Source organism: Pantherophis guttatus, chromosome 2 (genome assembly GCF_059756535.1).
Source record: "Pantherophis guttatus breed Tessera chromosome 2, ASM5975653v1, whole genome shotgun sequence".
NCBI lineage: Eukaryota > Metazoa > Chordata > Lepidosauria > Squamata > Colubridae > Pantherophis > Pantherophis guttatus.
In genome coordinates this window covers 43,207,352-43,229,409 of record NC_142064.1, presented here as the reverse complement: position 1 = coordinate 43,229,409, position 22,058 = coordinate 43,207,352, and the positions used below count along the sequence as shown (strand labels likewise).

General features: G+C 35.1%; 1 protein-coding gene across 12 annotated transcripts in view; it reads left to right on the top strand.

The window, feature by feature from the left end:
- Positions 1-22,058, top strand: part of LOC117679058 (uncharacterized) — a 135,958-nt gene that overhangs the window by 41,739 nt on the left and 72,161 nt on the right. For 8 of the 12 annotated variants that reach the window (XR_015732151.1, XR_015732149.1, XR_015732147.1 and 5 more), the window contains exons 3-4: positions 17,966-18,089; positions 21,221-21,381. Coding sequence is in view for 1 of the 12 variants with exons in the window: in XM_087885888.1 (XP_087742014.1) it covers positions 17,966-18,089; positions 21,221-21,348 (252 nt within the window). In the remaining 11 variants the exon portion in view is untranslated. Of the gene's footprint in view, positions 1-9,665; positions 9,798-15,369; positions 15,443-17,934; positions 18,090-21,220; positions 21,382-22,058 lie in introns of those variants that run through there. The other 4 variants (XR_015732153.1, XR_015732154.1, XR_015732152.1 and 1 more) reach the window with 4 other exon arrangements.

Below are 22,058 nucleotides of genomic sequence, written 5' to 3'. Positions count from 1 at the left end.
TATTTTCTGAATAAAATATCAGGAAAACTCATGACCTCTTCAGATTGTAATTAATTGAGGGCTGTACCTACTGTGATTCACAGGTTGAATACTCCTGGTCTGTAATCTACTTCAGTGACCTAAGCATTTTTTAAAAAACCACACTGTTCCTTTGGCATAAATTGTGAATCAGTGTTGTCCTAATATATTTCAGACACAATTCCTGTAATGATGGCCCAAGTCAGTAAGACCATTTGGATCCATGGCTTGGATTTCATCCAAACAAGAAACCAGTTACAGCATCTCCACTCTGCCACATTTCAACCCTCAGACTTTTATAAGCAGCGTGGAGGCATCCCTGAATTTTATCAGTTCTGATGGCTTGAGATGCTGAAAGTTGTTCCTACCCCTAGCAGCTGCCACTTCACCCAAAGCAGGAAGAAAAGAAAATACTATATCCTAATAAACTGACTATTTTGCAGTCTCTCTGGGTGTTGAACAGGAAGGATAAACTTGTAAAACTTTTTCTCAATTTCATTCCTTTGCATTTTTCCTGAAATCAGGAAATAGAGGAAGGTTGAACCAAGAATTCCCAACAAGCAATGGGATTAAAAACAGCAATAGCACTCCCACACTGTGATAAATATGATTTGTAGTGGTTTCAACTGTGCTGCAGTTGAGCTGAAAACAAATGACCTAAGAAGTTCTGTAATGTTGTGGGTATCACAACACTATCACTATGGGAAAAAAGGTAACTAATCCAGGGAAAGGGACAAAATTGTCCCTTCCAAGCTTTCCTGTCTTCTCCAGCAGGGAGAGGAATGGCTGGTTGAAGGCCCAACAGGTGGAGACAACTATGATTGTGTTTATCTGTTTACACACATAAAAATGTGCACAGCATTGATTGCATTGTTGCTGCTGACATCTTGACTTTTTGAAGCACACCCTGAGGATAAATTTGGCAGAAGAGGAAAGATGTGATGGCGTCTTGATTTCAGGCAGGAAGGAATACTCATGGTGAACGTTTAAAGGGATGATGCTCATTTCAGAGTAGAGCAGTCATATCTAGCCTTATGGCTGTAATAAATTGATTTGATTTGATTTGAATAGAGCAGTGTTTTTCAACCATGGCATCTTCAAGATATGTGAACTATAACCCATGCTGGCTAGGGAGTCCTGGGAGTTGAAGTCCATATATTTTCAATAGATCGCTATTGTTAGAACAATACTGATGCAGGATCTTCTTTAGAACTTTGTATCAGGTTGCATATTGAGCAAGGAATGAGGCAGTGAGAATAATCTAAAAAGTCTGCAATTGTAATAATGAATGATAGTATTTTTGATTCTGGATGTTTGATTCAGAATTGTATATTTTAAACAATTATATTCTCATTATAAATCATTTTGATTCTGTACAATTGAAAGGGGTTTAAGAAAAAGGTTCCACATTTGGTGTTGCCAGAAAAAAAACTTAGAAAATAATTCAGTATTACCTGGAAGAATGCATGTTTTTAACATAAATATTTGAAGGCAAGACTTTTTGATAGGTATTTAGTAGACAAGGTTCAGTGTAATAGACAAGAATATTGATGAAATAAACCCATTTCTAAAATTGCTCAGTGCTCTTTATAGTTAACCTAATTCCTCATGTTTATCTTCCCCATCATGGTAAATCCAAGCCATGGATCCAAATTAAATATTTAATATATCTTCTGCACTCCATTTTTCTGCTACCTACAATAAATCAGTAAGATGAAGGTAATTGCAGTAGATTCCAAACTGGAAAATCTAATTGGTAGAGAAGAAAATTAGCAAATATTAATATGATATACAACCCTCATGAAATAAAATTTACTATACTTTTAAAATAGTCAGTTTAAAGAGTTGCTTATAAAAACACTTCCACCTATGTTAGGAAAAAGCTACCTGTTAGGTTACAATCTGCTTTCTATTAATTAGGAAACTTCTTCCCTATTTCATACAAAATGTACGTAACTTTAATATTTATCCCAAAGTCCAATAGAACACGAGACTGTACATATCACAATACCAGCTGTGATTTTATGATCAGCTTGTCTTTGGAAGAAATTGACCTTCTCTTTCCACATGTCTGTGCAGAGTCTGTACATTGTTTTTACTCGTATGGTGTCTTGAGATTGTATAGATTCCTTTATATTATACCAACAATAAGGCATCGGCTTTATTGTATGAGAAATTTACCTTTCATCTGGTAAGACTTTCTTAAGGATTCCCTCCTGAAAACACTGCCTTTGAAGTTACATATGTGAAACTCTCCAGTATTACAACAATGCAAAAATATTTTAAAAAACCCTCCTTTCTGTGACATAAAAGATATGCTCAATGTTCAAAACAAAAATCATATTATTTTGAGTCTGGTTAAATGAGTTAAAGCCAAGAGCAGCCCCACTGAGAATTTTTTAAAAGAAAGACAATTCTATTTATATTCATTTAAGTAAATGAATAAAAGCATTGCTTTACTTTTTTATGTGAACATAAAGAACCGTTTGAAAGGCCTGTTGATCTCTTGACCGCTAATAAAGACAGATCCATGATGTGCAGTGAAAATAGTGGCTTTATTGAACCAAACCAAGCAGTCTAACCCCAGGCATGGATGAGCTTGTTCAACAGACACAGACCAATGACCAGCATGTACTTGAATCAGACACGACTGTGGGAAATATATTGTGTTCAAAGCCAACCAGGGAGACTGATGATCAGGCTACTTCAATAGTTCTGCTGAGTATGATAAGCCCACAGGGGGTATCTTTGATAGGTTGTAGCTTTTCCTTGTGGACTTTGCTGTACTCTGGTATTATCCTTAACAGGTATTTGGAACTGTTTCCTCAGCCAATTCAATTGAAAAGAAAGGAACAATATATAAGCACAGATGTTCATTACTATCAGCTTGAAGAAGAAAAGTTCTTAGGAGCTTATGTCCTTGGCAAGACACAGCTTCTGATCTAGATTTATAAGAACCATGGATAAACTCTGACATCAATATTTTAAAATATTGTGTATCACTCATACTTTCCAAATACATGGAGAGTCCAAGTCTAGTACTCCAATTTTCAGCTCTGGAATCCTTTTGCAGGAATACTCTAGAACTCATTAAAAAAAGTAGGGATTGCCCATGAGAAGATTCACTATGGTTCTATGTCATTCCATATCATTTAAATGAGACTCACTGTTCCCAGTACAGAGAAAATGGCTTTTCAGAATGGGAATGGGGATTTCACCTTTAGCATTCTTCTTGGTTTCAAAAACTGAGCACTTGAGCCATGATAAGAATAGATTTAAGAATGTTGCTGCTATCTATAATTGGGAGAAACAGTGTATTCTGGAATTGTAAACTATCATAGCAGGCATTGAGTAACTCTCAACACACAATAGCATGATTTGCATGCAACACAAAGCCATAGAGTTTGTTTGTTTTGGTTTACAATTATGCACAAAACAGAGCAGTATTTATTTATTTATTTATTTATTTATTTATTTATTTATTTATTTATTTATTTATTTATTTATTTATTATTTGTATTTCTATGCCGCCCAACTCTCTGAGGACTCTGGGCAGCTTACAACAAAGACAATATGAACAATATACAATAAGAGACGTTAAAAAAAAACATGTTTTGACCCATTTTGTCGAAACAGTATGGCTTGTTTCGACAAAATAAGGCTTAAATCTTCCCCTATTATTTTGGGTGTGTGTGTATGTATAAATGCAGCTGAAATATAATTAAGAGTTTATGCTGATATAATTTGAGAACTATTATTAACAATTAGTAAGGGAGGAAGGGAACTATTGACCAACATAGAGCAATTTGTATGTGGAAAGTTACTTTGATGTGACAATGGTGAAACTCCTCCCATTTGTCCCAAACTCAACCATTGGCCAGAATCATTGTTAATTTGGTACTAAATATTCTCTGCATACCTTTACAGCTTCTTTTTGAATTGGCAGCTGGGGACCAACTAACATTTTCCGATAGGTTGCATTTGAGCCTTTAATCTCTTGATTTTAATCCTTATAAAAAGAAGGAACAGAATTTGGAAGTTTTTATTTAATGGGCTTAACTCATTCCAGTTACAGTATATTGTATGTCAATAGTCATGAAACCTAAATGTATATTTCAGCAGATATTTTCTCATTATAAACCAACCTGTAAAGACAAATAGCATTTGTAACATATACGTTTTATATGTAACATATATAATTTTTACTGCTTTCTGTTGCACAGAAACAGGAAAAAATACGGTTATGCTACTCATTTTGATAGGGCTGTGTCAATTTAATATAAGATGTTGGTATCACAAGTTATTTCCTCCCAATTTATCTGGATTTCAATTTACCTGCAATAATCTATAAGCCAAAACCACAAGAATGCTCTGATTAAAATGTATCTTGAAAATCTAATGCCTGATGGGTTTTTATTTTTAAGGGGATGGCGTAATATTTACCATTAACCCAGAACTTTAATGGATTTGATTTAGATAAATGAATGTTCATGTGGCCGATATGCAAACACTTTTGAATTATGCCTAGAGAGGATCTATGGTTTTGTGGCTGACTTTTAACCTCTGCCATTGCAATGCTTTTATGGTAATGGTAGAAAAATCCATTTTCCTGTTATGTAGGTTGCTCTAATACTACAAAGACTGAATTGTTGTAGTATGCCAAAGTGCATGATGGGCACATAATTCAGTCAATTTGTTTAGGTTCTGTTTGGAAAAAAATCCATCTTTAGTCTCTCTCTCTCTCTCTCTCTCTCTCTCTCTCTCTCTCTCTTTATATATATATATATATATATATATATATATATATATATATATATATATATATGTATATATATATATATATATATATATATATATGTATATATATATATATATACTGAATATATATTCAGATGTAAATTTCATTGCATATATTGGCTTTACTCTGATAGAAGAAGGTATAGAGTAGCAGCCATCTCAAACAATACATTTCTACTCATCCAAACCGAACATATGCCATGTACTGGGAGAGGGAGAGGAGGATGAGGAAATGTTTAGTTTTATTATAGGCATCTGTTTTATGAAAAATGCATTTGAGAGTGCTAAAAAGTTACTCTAGCAACACTTTGTTCTCCATGCTCCCTGTTGTTCAAGTGGTAGGATCTTGAAAATGTATATTTATATATTTGACCAAAATGAGAATTTGCTATATCCAATTGTATCTCTAACACTAACTTTAACTGCATTAAACATCTTAGCAGCTTTTAGTTTTACTGGATTTGAGGGTGCTGAGAAAATAGATACCATGAACAAAAATGGCTCTGAAGAGTCTAGGGCTGTCAGGAATCTTAATGTGTTGTAGAGACTTAAACATGTTAGTTTCAATTTGTTCCAGATTGATAGGAAAGTATCCCATCCTATTGCTGTTTGGTAACCTTTGTATGAGTTCATACATAGCATTTCTTAGAAGTCTTTTCATGTCTTTTTCCTTTTTTTTTCTTTAGTAAGATGGGGAACAGGCTGAGAGGCCTGGGATCCAGCTGGCAACTGAAATTTATATAAGCTTCCTCTATTGTGTCATACCTAAAGTTAAAGGAGAGAGCCTTCAAATATTATACTTCTAAGGACATTTATATAAAAGCCTAGTTCCACCGTTTTCTGCAGAATTTGCTTCAAGTGCTTAGGATCAGAGCTTCAATCATAGTGAACACTTTACGCTAAACTGTTTTTCTTGGAAGTACATCTCATTGATTTTGATGGGGTAGACTTGTAAGCAAATGGAATCAGGAAGGTACTTAAATAAATTTTTCATTTTATTCCTGTTTGGTAAAACACTTGAATGTGTCAATCAGACCTCAATGGGATGCAAGAGCATTTAGGAAACAAGCACCCAATAATACAGCCATTTAAATTCATAATACATCAAAACTCTCACTGTAATATACATACATTCCTTGCCAATGTGTGATGGCAGAGGGCTGCAGATCATTCTGGCTTTGTGTTTTGCCTGTCTTTCACACTCACTGTGTTTCAATTGTAAAACATCAAGATTATGATCAGGATGTATTGTAAAAATTTTTTAAATTTTTTTAAATTTTTATATGCTGCCCTTCTCCGGAGATTCAGGGCAGCTTACAATGCATTTATTATGGTTTATTTTTATTTATAACCAACAAATATCAGAATATTTGATAACCATTTATGTAACTAAAGCTAAATATCAGTTTCAGAGTAATAGACATCTATATTCAATAAATATTCCCTCAAAAACCAAATTAGTTTTTGTTACTTTCCTGTCATTTCCTTTTATTGAAAATACAGTATATTTTTCACTATCTGTTCATAATGTAGCTACTGTACTGATTTTTTAGCACAAAAGTCTCACTGGGAAAATGCATATTTCTAATAAAAATAAATTGAGTCACAAAAGTGCTTTTAAAGATGAAACTGTAAATTATTATTTTAAAAGTAATCGCAATTTTTTTGAAAAAAAAAAAGCAAAAATCTTGACAAGAATTGCAATCCATAAATGTCTATGAACAGAGAAAACAAAAGCCCAAAACATTTAATTAAAATAGAATGTAATTTATTTATATTCTAAGTATATATTTTAGAGAAAAACAATCATGTTCTGTTTTGAAATGTGATGCATTGTTTGTATAATGTTAATACTATATTTCACATATCATTGCTGGAGTTAACACTATTTCGGATCAATTTTTATGGAACCTGTACTTAATTTTAATAGAAAGTCTGGTTCACACATAGAGATAGCTGATAGCTGATAAGGCAATTGTAGAATTTATAATGCTTCTGTGTAAAAAGATCAGTGCTGCAATTATAAAATATATTATACTGACTATGTCAGCCATGTTATTTTAAAGGCTTTAAAAAAATAAAAGGAAAAATAAGATTTTGTAGATATGCTTGCAGAGAGCACACTGTAAACGATATTCACTCTGTATTTGATTATATTTAAATCAATTGCTTTTAGTCCAAACACGGGGAACCTAAATAATTTCAAAACTGTTAAACTAATAATTTCAAAAGAGGAATATTTTAAGATGCTACATAATGCTCGAGAAAATTGTAGGTAACAAATAATACTTAAATAATACTTTACTAAGATTTTCCTGTCAACTGTCAGAATAATAACTAACAAAATTTCTTACTCTTGTATGAAAAGAAACCAAATGAAACCAAAATGTTCTTGAAAATATATGAGGGGACAACATGTGGCAATGGAGTTAAGCTTTCTCTCTGTCTTTCTCCTAGTTGGAATATTGTTTTTACAGAAATTTGCATTTGGAGGATACATGCTGTATAGCATATTATAATAGAATTGTTGATTTTTAACTAAGAGAATAGGTTGATGATCTGTAAAGCTAAAGAGGCATGGGAAGGGATGCTGCTGTTAAACAGATGGCATGCTATACAAATTACCACATTTCTATACTTAAAACTTGAGAAAATGTACTGCAGCAATATGATATATGCTAAGATTTATTTCCTACAAAATACTTGCAGAGAAAAAAATGGAGCCGAGTTGAAGATAGTCTGCTTCTCTATCAGTTTTATATCATTAAAAGATTGCAGTTTTCATAAAGGAAAAATCTACCTTTGTGTCTTATCTTGAATGATCATTTTCTTTGAATATATGTTAAATATCCAGGTAGATTTATGCAAACAAACTTTTTGGTGCTTAGTTGGTTCTGCTGAAGTAGAGACAACTACCAGAAATAGCAGTAGAAGTCTCATAACGAAATAAAAATATTAGAAAATCCAAGGATTTTAGTATGGCCCATTATTCATTCAGTTCCTGGCAGCCTTTATGATTACAAATCACTTGATTGACTAACTAGACATTCTCAAAGTGAATTATGAATCAGGTTCATTTTTTCTGGTTGATAGTTGATACATGTTGTAACTCTTTCTCATGATATATCAAGTTCTTGTAACAGTAATAAGAGATATAATCAACTCTTTATTTCAGGACAAATAAATTGCCTTTTCAAAAAAAAAATGAAATGTGGTTGTTAACATTTTAACAGGGCAGCAATGTAATTCTTGCTTGCTATTCCATGGTGGAAGCTAATGCAACAAAATAGCTTTAAGTATTTTATCTGAATCATCTGAAATTATTTGGTGAATGTTATATTTTCAGTCCATATGTAGCACTGTCACAGAGATTTATGGAAATATTCAATATAGATAAAGAGAATAGGTGACTCTTTTCTGTTAAAAGATTAAAACAATCTTAAAAAAAAACCTGTGCTTTTTATAGGGAGGCATGTAGAAAGTCTTTGTATAACATATCTGAATGATAATGTCAATGTTGGGATAATGGCCCATGTTAAAATAACAATTTTAAATTAATTGCCCTACTAATCAGTCAATCTGTTATATATTTATCCTATAGATGGAATATATAGTTACAAAGAAAAATATGGAAATAGAGGTATTAATGCATATATACTTTGAATATAATTTTAAAAACTTACTATGTAATTTTTTATTTAACAATATTATCATTGTACTTTCACAAAGTCAGAGCTGATTCTGAGTGTTGCAGCATACGTTATTTCATAGCAGTCCTTTCGAAGTAAGGTTTATCAAACATGCTTGGCTGCTATTTAGCCAATATAAAGTTTCTTGGAGCAGAGAATGTATCTGCCTGACCCATTTTGTGAAAATATTCCAAGAAGTTTCAGTAAATTTCAGTGTAGTACGCTCATGTATTCAAGTCAATGTACCTTATATTAATATCTATCCATCATAATTTATGATTATTTAGAATGATTGAAGGTTACAATGTCAAGTAATATTGTATTTGCTCTCCAAGTACTGGGTTCTTAAAAAATGCAAGCAATTCTGCTGCTACAAGGCAACTAAAGGAAGGTAAACACAATTGTCAGAAATGAAATTGCAGAATTGTTTTTGCATTCTTGATAAATGAGGTGATCTCACAATTTTTGTACATCTGACCCTAAAATCTAAAATAGTGCAATATGCTTTGATCTGGACTAGTGACAATTGTTTGTAAGACACTCAAAAACGACAGGTGGGTCCTGCCGCAAAATAGTATAATGTAATGTAAATGTACTTCTGGGTTCTAACCAAGTGGTCAAGTTTTGTTCTCTACCAAGACATATTAGTTGTCTTATGCTGATTTCCTAGTTCTTCCTCAATAGTCATTCATTATTTTGTGGACACAGTATGATTTTTCCTTGATGTATTGTTTTGTTCCCCCTCCCATCTTTAATCTTTCCCCCTTAAATATTGTTTCTTTTAAGTAATTAAAAATTAACTGTTTTAGTTTTCTCCTGAGCTGACAGAAAACCATTTTATATAGATGGAGGGTAGCAGTTTTGTTACACCGTAGAAGGACTGGAAACACAGTATTCCTATAGAAATTTTTTTACTTCTCATATGGTGCATAGAAATATTTCATTTTCCTCTGATAAACTTGCAAGCACAATCTGTACAATTTCCTACAAGTACTTACTCCTTACTGTAAATTCTATATCAGCTCTATATCTTTACCTCTGACTACTATGGACACGAGAGCCAAACAAGTTACAATTGTGATCAAAACTGGAGCTCACTGGATTTGGGCAGCCAACATGTTTAAACCATAAACCATAAATAATGATAAATATCTTTTATAGGATCATGAGCCACGGTGATGCAGTGGTTAGAGTGCAGTACTGCAGCTACTTCTGCTGCCTGCCGCCTGTCTGCAATTTGGCAGTTCAAATCTCACCACGTTCAAGGTTGACTCAGCCTTCCATCCTTCTGAGGTGGGTAAAATGAGGACCCAAATTGTTGGGCCAATATGCTGACTCTGTAATTGTTCTGTCCCCATCTCACACACGCACACAAACAGACAGCCGGGGGTTAAATAAACTGGCAGACAACCAATTCTTCCAATAAGAAGCTTGGCAGCAACCCAGTAGCTGCTTGCCAAGAACTTTACTCATAAACCAAAATACACACAGTCAAGAATTGTCCAGTTCATAAAATAAATCCAAGACCGATAATGTTGTTTCCAAAGATGCAATGTGACTCGATAGTAGTTAGTTTTGTCCGTCACAGAGTCTGAATGGCCACCTCACCCCCTTTTATACCCTGTGGGTGTGGTCCAGTGACTCAGCTTAATCTCTGGCACGCCTTTTCTTCTGTTGCGCACGCTTATCTCTGCGACACTGCTGAGGATCCAGCCAAGACTCATTTCCCTCATCACTGTCCACCTGTGGCTGCATGGACGTGCTTGGTCCTGGCCCTATCTCTTGACCTTCGGCGGACACCGAAGGCATTGCCAGAGAGGAGGGTCCTGGAGAGGGAGGCCTTGCCAACTCCTCTCCTTCACTCTCGGAGACCTCTCCTGCCGATGACACAGGCTCAGGTAATGGAGCCACAACAGTAATCTGCTTAGAGAGGGCTGTAAAGCACTGTAAATTGGTATATAAGTTTAAGTGCTATTGCTGTTATGTAGGAAAAAAATATTCCAGATCAGATTCTTGAATTGAAATTTCAAATTATTATGTCAAGATAAAACTGTAGACTTATCTTTAGTATTCTAGGCTAGAATAACATTATTTAAAGAAAATAGAGAATACAGTAGGCAAGATCTGAAGTGAAAGAATAATGTCTTATTGGATCCAGATGTTCACTGTTCTTCTAGGCATCCATTCCTAATCATGAGGTCACCAAATGGCAAAACATGCATTGTGATATTATGACATAGGCTTTCTCCTTTTTTACTGATATTACAATTTTGCACATAAATATGCAAAAAGTGGACTGTGCATCACAATTTTGTAATGCATGTTTCATTACTTGTCCTGCCTTGACCGCCACCAAAGATACCTATGCAAGTTCTCCAGACCTTCTAAACCAAAACATAACACTTCTTGAAAATTTTCCCGAGAACTTAGAACAAGTGGCTTGTTCTATCTTTTTCTAAGAATGGAAACTAGTTTAGTACAATAATATTTGTGTTAATAAAACTGCACATAGTGAGCTTTTATGTTGTGTTTTATCTTGAAGAGAACTATTTTAATTATTAAATTGGGGTTATTTTGCTTCACCTATTTCATTTTTAAAAGACTCAGATATCAGAGCTTCAAAGTATTTTCTCCAGGCAGAAGAGAAGCAAAATGGCTGACTCAGACCACATATTTATAACACAATATTATATTAGCTTGCAGAAGTAGGCACACTGATTTCCATAGGACTTTCTCGTAGGTGAATAGAGTTTTAGTCTCAGACTGTGCTCTATACAGATCTGAGTGTAAGTCACATTAGAATCAATTGGCCTTCCTTCTGAGCAAACATATATAGGATTGTGTATTATAGCTACTTCTTAGCCTGCTGAACATGATGGCCTTTGTGCAGCTAGCTATCAGATTGTTGTCTAATTCCTGTCTCTCATAAGTTTTTAAAAATTATATTTCTAATTACTGCCATTGTAAAATTTTGATACTGGTAATGCTAATAACGCTGTAATGTATATGCCTGTTTTGGCAGCAGTTACGAAGTAAGTATTTCATGGAAGGATCTCCTTGTCATACTGTTAATCCTAATATAAAAAGGTAGATCTGCCATACAATTTTCTTTGTAAGTATTGATGTTGCATTTTTCAAAGATTTTATTATTATTTTTTACATTACTTGTCTTCAGGGGTGAAATGCAAAATTTGTTACTAACAGTTCTGTGGGCGTGGCTTGGTGGGGGTGTAATGTGACTGGGTGGGCGTGACCAACTTTTTTTTTTTAACTTTTCAAAGCATTTTTTCTACAACCTCTTCGGCCAAAGAGGTTGCAAAAAAATGCTTTGAAAAGCCTCTGTCGATCAGGCAACACAGCTGGGATTGTCAGAGGCTTTTCAAAGCATTTTTTCAGCGGAAGAGGTTGTAGAAAAAATGCTTTTAAAAGTAAAAAAAAAGCGTCTGATGATTGTGTGGCTCAGCTGGGCATGGTGGGGGGGGCACACAGGGATTTTTGCTACTGGTTCTCCGAACCACCCGCCGCCATCGCTACTGGATCGGGCAATCAGGTCCAAACCTCTTATATGTGGAGTGCCTCAGGGGTCGGTCCTCTCGCCCCTCCTGTTCAACATTTATGTGAAGCCGCTGGGCGAGATCATCCGTGGCTTTGGGGTGAGATACCATCAGTACGCTGATGATACTCAGCTGTACATCTCCACCCCAGGCCACCCCAATGATGCCCTTGAAGTGATGTCCCAGTGCCTGGAGGCTGTACGGATCTGGATGGGGAGGAACAGGCTCAGGCTCAACCCTTCCAAGACTGAGTGGCTGTGGTTCCCGGCATCCCGATATAGTCAGTTGACTCCATCACTGACTATTGGGGGCGAGTCTTTGGCCCCCACAGAGAGGGCTCGCAATCTGGGAGTCCTCCTGGATACACAGCTGTCCTTGGAGGAACATCTGACGGCTGTAACCAGGGGGACCTTTTATCAGGTTCGCCTGATCCGCCAGTTGCGGCCCTTTCTTGATCGGGATTCCCTGTGCACAGTCACTCATGCCCTCGTGACCTCTCGCCTTGATTACTGTAACGCTCTCTACATGGGGCTCCCCTTGAAGAGCACCCGGAGGCTCCAACTGGTCCAGAACGCAGCAGCGCGGGTAGTGACGGGAGCAGCATGGCGCTCCCATGTAACACCGCTCCTGCGCGAGCTGCACTGGCTCCCAGTGGTCTTCCGGGTGCGCTTCAAGGTGTTGGTTATCACCTTTAAAGCGCTCCATGGCATAGGGCCTAGCTATCTCCGAGACCGCCTGCTGCCACCGACGACCTCCCATCGACCCGTGCGCTCCCACAGAGAGGGCCTCCTCGGGGTGCCATCAGCCAAACAATGCAGGCTGGTGACCCCCAAGGGGAGGGCCTTCTCTGTGGGGGCTCCCACCCTCTGGAATCAGTTGCCCCCTGAGATAAGGAGAATCCATGACCTCAGTGCCTTCCGCCGTGCCCTTAAAACCTTCCTTTTCCAACAAGCCGGGCTGGCCTAATTCTTTTTACATGTTTTTTAATTGTTTGGTTTATTGTTTTAATTAATGGGGCCAAATTTATATATATTTTTTAACTGTATTTTAATATTTGTATTTGATGTTTTTATTTGGCTGTTCACCGCCCTGAGTCCTCAGGGAGAAGGGCGGTATACAAATTCAAAAATAAATAAATAAATAAATAAATAAACCGGGAGCATTTCACCCCACTTTTTCTTCCTATATTCCCTTGGGGTCTTCTGTCAAAACACCTACAATGAATGAAATAAACTATACATATCGGATGGAGTTTACACTAAGAAAAAACAAAAATATAATTATAATTTCATTAACTTTGCCCAGCTAGCATTTTAAAACTATATTACTGTTTAGAGAAAAAAAGCTCCCTATACTTTTGAAGCTATCATTTTATCAGAGAAGTAAACTTTGCCATGTGTAACAAACCTCACACATTAGAATACCATTGAGAGTATTAGATTAAAAATTGAAATCAAAGTAATTATACTTGTAAAAGTCAATCAATCAATAGTTTAATATTTGAATAACAAAAAATATACTTTATTGCAAAAAAGTAAATCTAATGGGAAATATTTGCACTTACATATTTTCTCAGATATGGCAAAAAAAAAAAAATCAGAATAGTGTGAACTTATGATGCACTGAATTGCTCTGTATTCTTTTTTAGTTCAAATCAAAAATTCGTATGAAAATTTTAGCTTCTCATAATGTTCAGAACTGAAGGTGTGTAATAGAATGACAAAAGTTACAATTCCAAGTGAGCAGAACAACACTTAGGGTACTTTTGGCTCAGTCATGAATTCAATTTAGCGCTTTATAATTTGCCTTTCTTCCCTTTGAACAGGGAAGAAAATATTTATTTATTTATTTATTTATTTATTTGATTTACAAGGCTATCTAATTCCAAAATAATTTTGGGGAGTTGTCAAAATTCAAATGAAAAGAGAAAAACAAGCAAAAAACAGAAAAACATATACCTAAATTTTCACACAAAACCTACTCAGGCTGACATATATTCTATCCCAGCCATGGGAGTAAATGCAAAAGTCTTTGCTTCTAATTTTCTAGGTTTGTAGAATTTAGCCAACCTGAGAAAGTCTTAAACTGTGATAAAATGGTATAACTTGCCTTCAAGAGTCACATAGATAACTTCTTTACGTTTCCAGTGGCCATTTTTAAAAAAGTTGGTGCTGGTGGTTTTGTTTCGCTTCAATAAATTGTTTTATTGGAAAAGTCTTGTTAGGATGGCAAAATGATGCTTTCTTAACTAACACTACTACCAATCTTTCAAGGATTGTCATAAACTTACATAGGATAAAAGTTTAAATAGCTAAATAGTTGTTCTGGAAGGAGAGGAGTTTGCATTGCTTCCTGGGCCAAGAGAGATATAGCAGGTAGATAGGAGATCAGGAAAGTCTAAATTTCTATTGTCTGAATCACTTAAGAGGGACATACCATATTTTTTGGAGTATAAGACGCTCAGGACTATAAGATGCACCTACCTTTTTTGGTGAGGAAAACAAGAAAAAGATATCTGCGTCTGTCTCTGCCTCCCAGCAATTTTGCCTCATTGCAGCAAACAGCAAACAGTCTGCTTTACTTTCATTTTCGTTTTCAGCATAGATTGATTAGCGCAAGGAAAAAAAATCTGCTCCCAGCAATTTACCTCCTTGCAGCAAGCAGCAGAGGCCCACGCAGCAATAGGCAATGACAATCCCTGCAGCCTGAAACAGCTGAGATTCAGGAGGCCGATCCAACAGACAATCAACTTGTGCTAATTAGGCTGTGCTGAAGCTGAAATGGGCTGTTTCTTCTTGCTGCTTGCTGCAAGGAGGTAAATTGCTGGGAGGCAGAGGCCATAGGGTGGGGGCCAGTGGGTGGGCGGGGCTACATTCAGTGTATAGGACACACCCAAATTTTAGAGGGAAAAAAGGTGAGTCTTATATTCTGAAAAATATGGTAGCTTTTACTTTGAGAACTTTTGAGTGTGAGCTTTTTGTGTATGTACATGTTTGTGTGTGTATGTGTGTGTGTGGGGTATGGCAATATGGCATATCTTCCTCTGGTAACTATTTCATTATACCTGTTTTACTTGTTCTTTTGAAATATTTTAGTATCTCAAATGCATCTGCAGTTGGTAAAACATTTATACATCACTTTTTAAACATATGTATATGTATTTCACTGAAGGGAGCATCTTAAGTTCACAGATTCACATGTATTAAAGAATAGTATGTTCTTTTCCCTATAGCATATTCCTTATTTTGTGTGATTTCTTTATTTTTTCATTCTGCTATGACTACATAGCCCTGTTTTTTTTTGACCCACAGTATTTGAAGTGTATATGGTATTACAAGAAACAATTCTGCGTGAGTTCAAGATTGTGGTTCTACAGAGAAATAGGTAATATTTGCAATAAATGAAGTAACTTGTGTCATACACAGCAGTCATTGACTTTCCTCTCAATAGTATAGATCTATTTCAAGCTGAATGAAAACTTGATTTTTATTATTCTGATATATAGTGAAGGATTCAATCCCATCCAGATATTTCAATTTTACAACATGAAATGTTCATTGTTAAAGCAAAATGATGTTACATCTAATGTACAAATGCCTTTTTCCTGAAGATCAGTATAGCTTGTAGTCTTAGTTTTTTACCTCACTGTTACTAGCACTAATTTTAGTACTTTATTAGCTCTAGGGCTTTCAAATTCAAAGGAAAAAATATTTTATCTGAAATTATATGATTTATATCATTTTCCTATAATGGAATTCTAGTCACCTAGCTATCATTGAGGAGATTTAAAGCCTATCCTCATCCTGCAGCTGGTTCAGGATTCTGTCTTTTGCTGTCTTTTGCTTGTTTTATTTGTTGCTTGTTCTGTCATTTTCTTACTTTAATGTCTTGTTTGTTCTAACAGAACAGCAAAGTTGGAAGGGACTTGGAGGTCTTGTAGTCTAAACTCAAGACTGAAAGAGGGTCAGGAAGAAATGGCACTAGTTTGCCTTTTGATAGAACATGTGCCTTGTATCTTGTGCCTGGCCATGGCCACCATGACACCCATTTTGTGGAAATGTCTATTACCTGCCAACAGAATTTCAAATATGTTCATTGATCAAGAAAGATTGGGGCTCTTGCTTTATAGATCTCCTATCCCTAAGGCTGGCCTCACTCACTAGCTAAGACATAATCTGATTTGTTTGGTCTTTGTTTACTATGGCAACTACATTTATTGTGGTTTATTGTGTGAATCCAACCAATAGTGGTAAATCCAGTGGGCATGTATTCTGCTCTCCTCAGACTTTATTTTATCCTTGGCCCAGATTGGAGGAGCTCAACTTTCTGGGGGAAAAAAATCCATACAGGGCCTGGTGCTGAAGTGTTTTTCCCTTCCACCATAATATTCATATGGCTTAATTATATCTCAGAGCTTGTGATCTGGATATGTCCCTCCAAGCTGTTTCTGAAGAATAAATAGGTTGTTCATAAACAGGACAACCCAATATTCTGTCAGACTTTCAAATAAGCATGAACCAAGAGGAGGATGAAATGTTAGAAATCAAAGGTCAGGCACCATCTTGGGCCTCTTCTTCTGAATCACTTCGTATTGCTGTTTATCCCAAAAACTTGGAAACGGACCACTGACAGGTTTCCTGCCAGGAGGTTTATTACTGGACAAATTCCGACTGCAACAGGATTTTATTACAAAAAATCTCTTTAGTCTTTTGATGAGTTGCAAAACATCCTGATACCCCAAATATATTTTAAATACTCTTTGGGGAAAGCACAAATTAATATATCCAGAAATATTTCATGAAATATTATTTTGATGTGCATGAATCATCTAAATCTAAATCTAAAATCATCTCAATCATCTCAATCTAAATCCAAAACGCTCCTAATATTTACTTTGTAGTTTGTAATATGAGCATTTCAGCCACTACCCAGCAGGAATAAATAGAAGTGCCTCTTCAAATGGTAAAAATGAAAGAAGTGCAGCTTTAATCAGCATTATTTATCTCCTACGCATTCCCATCCTCTTACATAGATCAGCATGACGTCAAAATATTATGGGAAGAAGGCATGGCTCTCTCCCTATTATTCCCTGCTACATTGTTACTGTAACTACTTTTTTAGAATCAGAACATTATTCCACAACTCTTTTATTTATTTGTTAAACATAATTAAGAATGCAGTCTTTTTCAAGGCTTTAAAAGGATTTTTTTGGCCTCCATTTAAAACATAAAAAACCTATTTTACTGTATATCCTACTTCTATTAGCACTGAAAACTGAAGGTGGACTTCCCAGTCTTAACTCCATTATCTTTTTCAGTCAAATAGAACAAACCCTGTACTTTACCTTCTACTCTTGCTGGGGGGAGGGGCTCAAAAAGTCAGCTTCAAACATGTTGTGGCTGCCATCTTGACTTTTTAATCCTTCTCCCCTGACAAGTATCCTTGTTACCCAGATATGCTGCTACAAAACTCCCAAAGACAGTATAATTATATATTCAATATACAATTGAGTATAATTACCTAATGATTGGACCTCAACTGACAGTTACTTTTGTAGATCTATAATGGATCTTTCTAACTTTTTAAAATCATATTCTTTCATCTTCTTCCTAGTTCTTTTCTATGCAATAATACTAAAATAATGATAAGGGTTTCAACCAGTTAAAATCCTCCAGCCACATCAAAGGTCAGTGCGTCACATATTACTGCATTCTTGTTTAACCTCTCAAGGTTGCTATAAATATTACATAAATGTGAAAAGTCAGAGTACCCTAAAAACATTTTTATCATATCAATTGATCATAATAGCTTTGTATCAAGGTTGAAAAGTTAGAAGTTTGGCATAACTATGTATCCCCCTGTCCTCTTTGTTCCAGCTGAACAATGGCCCTTCATTTTGATTTTCAGGCTGTGCTTTGCCAGTTTCCTGTTCCCACTGATCATTGGCTGGGAACCCATAAAAATGGCCAGCAGGAAATCACCTGCATCCTCCCTTTGGTTTATCAAAAAACACTGTGTAATATTAATTCAGGTAAGCCTGTTAATTATCTAAGCGGGATGAATGAATAAATAAATAACAAGGTGATCTGATTGTCATTCATGTTGGACTATTTACATATTTTATAAGCTACTCTTGAAAAAATACGTTGTTTTTACTACGTACAACTAACTGAACACAATAATGTTTAGATACTGTTTCTCATGAAATAAAACTCAGTTTTTCTACATAGAGAACAAAATGTTGTAGTAAATCTCCAAATTCTGCTGAATGTGTAGATAAAAAGGAAAAGGAAAGAAAAGCATCATCCCACCCACTCCCATCTGCAAAAGTTGCCATGTGCCAGTCTAAGTACAATTAAATACCATTTTTCTTAACTTTGAACTCTGCTTTTTAATTTTTAAAAATATTTATTTGAAAGTAAGTAAAAGTGAGTTCAGTGGGGCTTATTCCCAGGTGAAGTAAGCATAAGGTTCCAATTTTAATTTTTATTAACTTTATTAATTTATTAAAGTCAATTTTTAATTTTACTATATTAAATTTTGGTGTACAGTTTTTGAGACATCATGTGTGATCTTACTTGCTTAGAAGTATTTAGAGAAACATTCAAACTTTTGCTTCATATATATAATTTTACGCAGTGTCAATATATTGTTATGTTCCTTTTCTAACATACTCCTATCTCTATTGGTTTAAGAAAGAGAAAAGAATAGTTGCAGTGTAATTTTGATTGGCAGTATTAGGACCATCTTCCTAAAGTATTTTTTATCTTTTCTACATGTTCACATGTAAAATTTAAGAAATATATTGTATAATAAAAATGGGGTTTTTTTAAGCAATCAAACAGCTTCTGTACTGAGTGTAAAAAAGAATGACTGAAATGGACATACTAATTTACTTTCATGAAATATTTTCATATTTTCAGGCAGAAATATGCCAATTCTGTCTACTTACAATGGTTAAAACCCTATTTATCTCAAAAGATAATACTATACTAGAGTGTTTTGATAGCACAATAATGTTTAAAATTTCACTGAAATTCAGTTCTGAAAATAATACAAAGTGAACAGTACCTGTCCACATGCTTTGTATGTGCTTTTTTAATAATAAAAATAAAATGAAAGCAAATAATGATTCAACAGTAACTGTAACATTTGAAATGTATGTTGTAATCTATAATAACTTTGATTAAATATATTAGCATAAATGTGAAATTATTTGTTATGTTGTTATATAAAGCATGCAATTTATATGCCTAAAACTTGTGGAAATTTCCAAGGTTTATCAAAATGATGACAGTCATTTTTGGCTCTTATCAGCATAATACATTTGAAGTATGGTAATATAGACTCATCACTAAACACCTAAATGAACAAAAAGATAATATTAATCTAATGAAGATCTCCCCCTTCCTTCCTTCCTTCCTTCCTTCCTTCCTTCCTTCCTTCCTTCCTTCCTTCCTTCCTTCCTTCCTTCCTTCCTTCCTTCCTTCCTTTCTTTTCCCATCTCAACAAGTAACTATGACTGGTTAAATTAAAATACTATAAAAAACCAAGAATTTATAGAATACAAAATATAAAATAGATAGAAGATTGTGGAAATGGAAGTGTGCAATCAAACAAATGATAAGAACGTTTGGAATAGGATTGCAGGGCAGTAACAGGAGCTATTACTGGTGTGCTTTTTTACTTCATTGTTGTTTTTCTTTCAGTAGAAGTTCTATCAGCTGGGGAGAGTTGTTCTTGTCTTTGAAGCTAGCTCTTGTTTCTCTGAAGTCAGATTCCTTATTCCCAGGACTCCACTCTGCAGTGCCAGCACAAACATACATCAGCAGCTGCAGACCACTTTCAAAAGTTAGCAAGGAACTATCAAGCAATTACTTATTCTACTTTAGATCCAAGTCTGTGATTTTATGTTGCAGATCTAAGATTTAAGGAATAAAAAAAATCAAAGACAATAAGTAAAGTCAACAAATGCAGAAAGAAAATTCATACCTGCATTTAATTGGAAATATCATATTCTGTAGATGAGCAATGCTAGCAGGATAACATCAATTAAAAGCTTGGATTAGATGTTTGGATCTAATCTACAGCTGGATTGGATCCAAATTTCATTATGCTTCCAAAATAGACTGCCAGGATTTCAGATTCAATATCCAGCTTAACTCTTAAGTATGATTGAATTGAGATTCATCTCATTCTATCTTATAGGAATGCATTCTAACTATCTCAAGTTAATTCACAAATATCCCAAGTGCCATGGGCACTTTCACATCTATTAGTTTTTTAGTCTTCATTTTAGCTACTTATGCTAAGTGTGAAAGTTGTTAATATTTTCACCCACACCGCGGCTATACCAATGCAGAACTATGCATATCTGTTTGGGAAGAAATGCCTTGGAGTTTAATGGGTCTTATGCCCATTTATGTAATACTGGATTTCCCCCCTAAAATAAAACGGCATAGAATTGTAGCCTTAAAATCAAACACACATTCTGTTCAATTTAATTTTTATATTTGCATTACAGATAAGCTGAAGATCAGTCTATGATTCATGTGTGAAATCATCTTTAATGATAATGTGGGTTATCAATACAAGCTGAATATTCCACAGTGACATGTGAACTCAAGAAAAGAACACGAGCAGCCACTCATTCTTAATTATATGTACATGAAAGATGTTACAAGATTTTTTTTCATTAACTGTACATTCCTGGCTGCTTTACTAATTTATTTTAACAAGGGAAGTGAGACTTGAGGAATGCACATAAAAGTTCTGATAAATTGCAGGTGTTAATTATGGCTGCTGCAAGACGGAGATTATGGCAAAGTCTCCCTTAAATTGAGCTTCACTTTAACTTCATGGGGAAACTCATGTAGTTTTCTTGGCAACAAGAGCATGACCTTCTTTTGACATAGTTTCTGACTTTCTACTTTTGTTTAAAGTCCTGGGATTCAATGGTATTCTCTTTCCAAATATTAAGCAGGCCCAGTTCTGCTTATCTTTTGATCCCAGACAAACTTGGCCAGATGCTGCACCTGCTGAGAGTCCAGGAACAAAGGTGAATTAAAAATGTAAGATGTAAAGTACATAAATAATAGACTTGGGAAACTTTCCAGAAAAGCTTCCTTAAAACTAACTTCTTTTGTCATTTTGTCTCTTTAGTAGCAACATGGAAGATACTAAAAATGGCACTGCCGGGGTTTGGTTCAGAAAAAGGCAAAGGTCTCAAGCATCACAGACAGGATGCCTCAATGCTGCCATTGCTTAAGACTGTCCACTGTCTACTGTGATCTAAGAATAACTGAAGTTGTGAACTGAAATGTGTAAGTATGGAAGGTCTGAAAAAGTTCCAGAGGTGGTTGCTTAAGAATCCAATTTTAAGTACTAATATTACAAGTGAAAGTAAGGCAGAAGCATTATGTTAATTTTATTTTCTAAGTGACAGTTTCCCAATCTAAAGATGGCCTATATGATGCTTCATTTTTAAGGTATCAGAGTACATAATAGGACTGGTAGGATTTCAGATTCAATATCCAAAATGTGATCTGGAGCTTTAAAGTCCTCTGGAAATTCCTAGTGCAGATTAGAAGAAAAAAAAAAAGGAAAAGGTGAAAGGAAAAGCAAAGAGTTTTCTTCATTTAGTATTGATGTGTGCTTCATTTTTTTAAAAAAAAGTGGGTGTAGAACTTCCAAAATAGACTCAATACATTGCATGTCTGGTATATTTAAAGAATTGTGATGACTGTGATTATAAGAACAAAGCCTAATCTTTTTTTTAATGTGTCATATATTTATCACAGATAATAAGAGGCATGGCTTTGATTGTGTGGCCAAAGCAGGGGTGAAATGCTCCCGGTTCGGACCGGATCGCCCAATCTAGTAGCGATGGAGGCGGGTGGTTTGGAGAACGGGTAGCAAAAATCCCTGCCACCCCCCATGCCCAGCTGATCTGCGTGATCATCAGAGGCTTTTTAAAATTATTTTTAAAAGCATTTTTTCT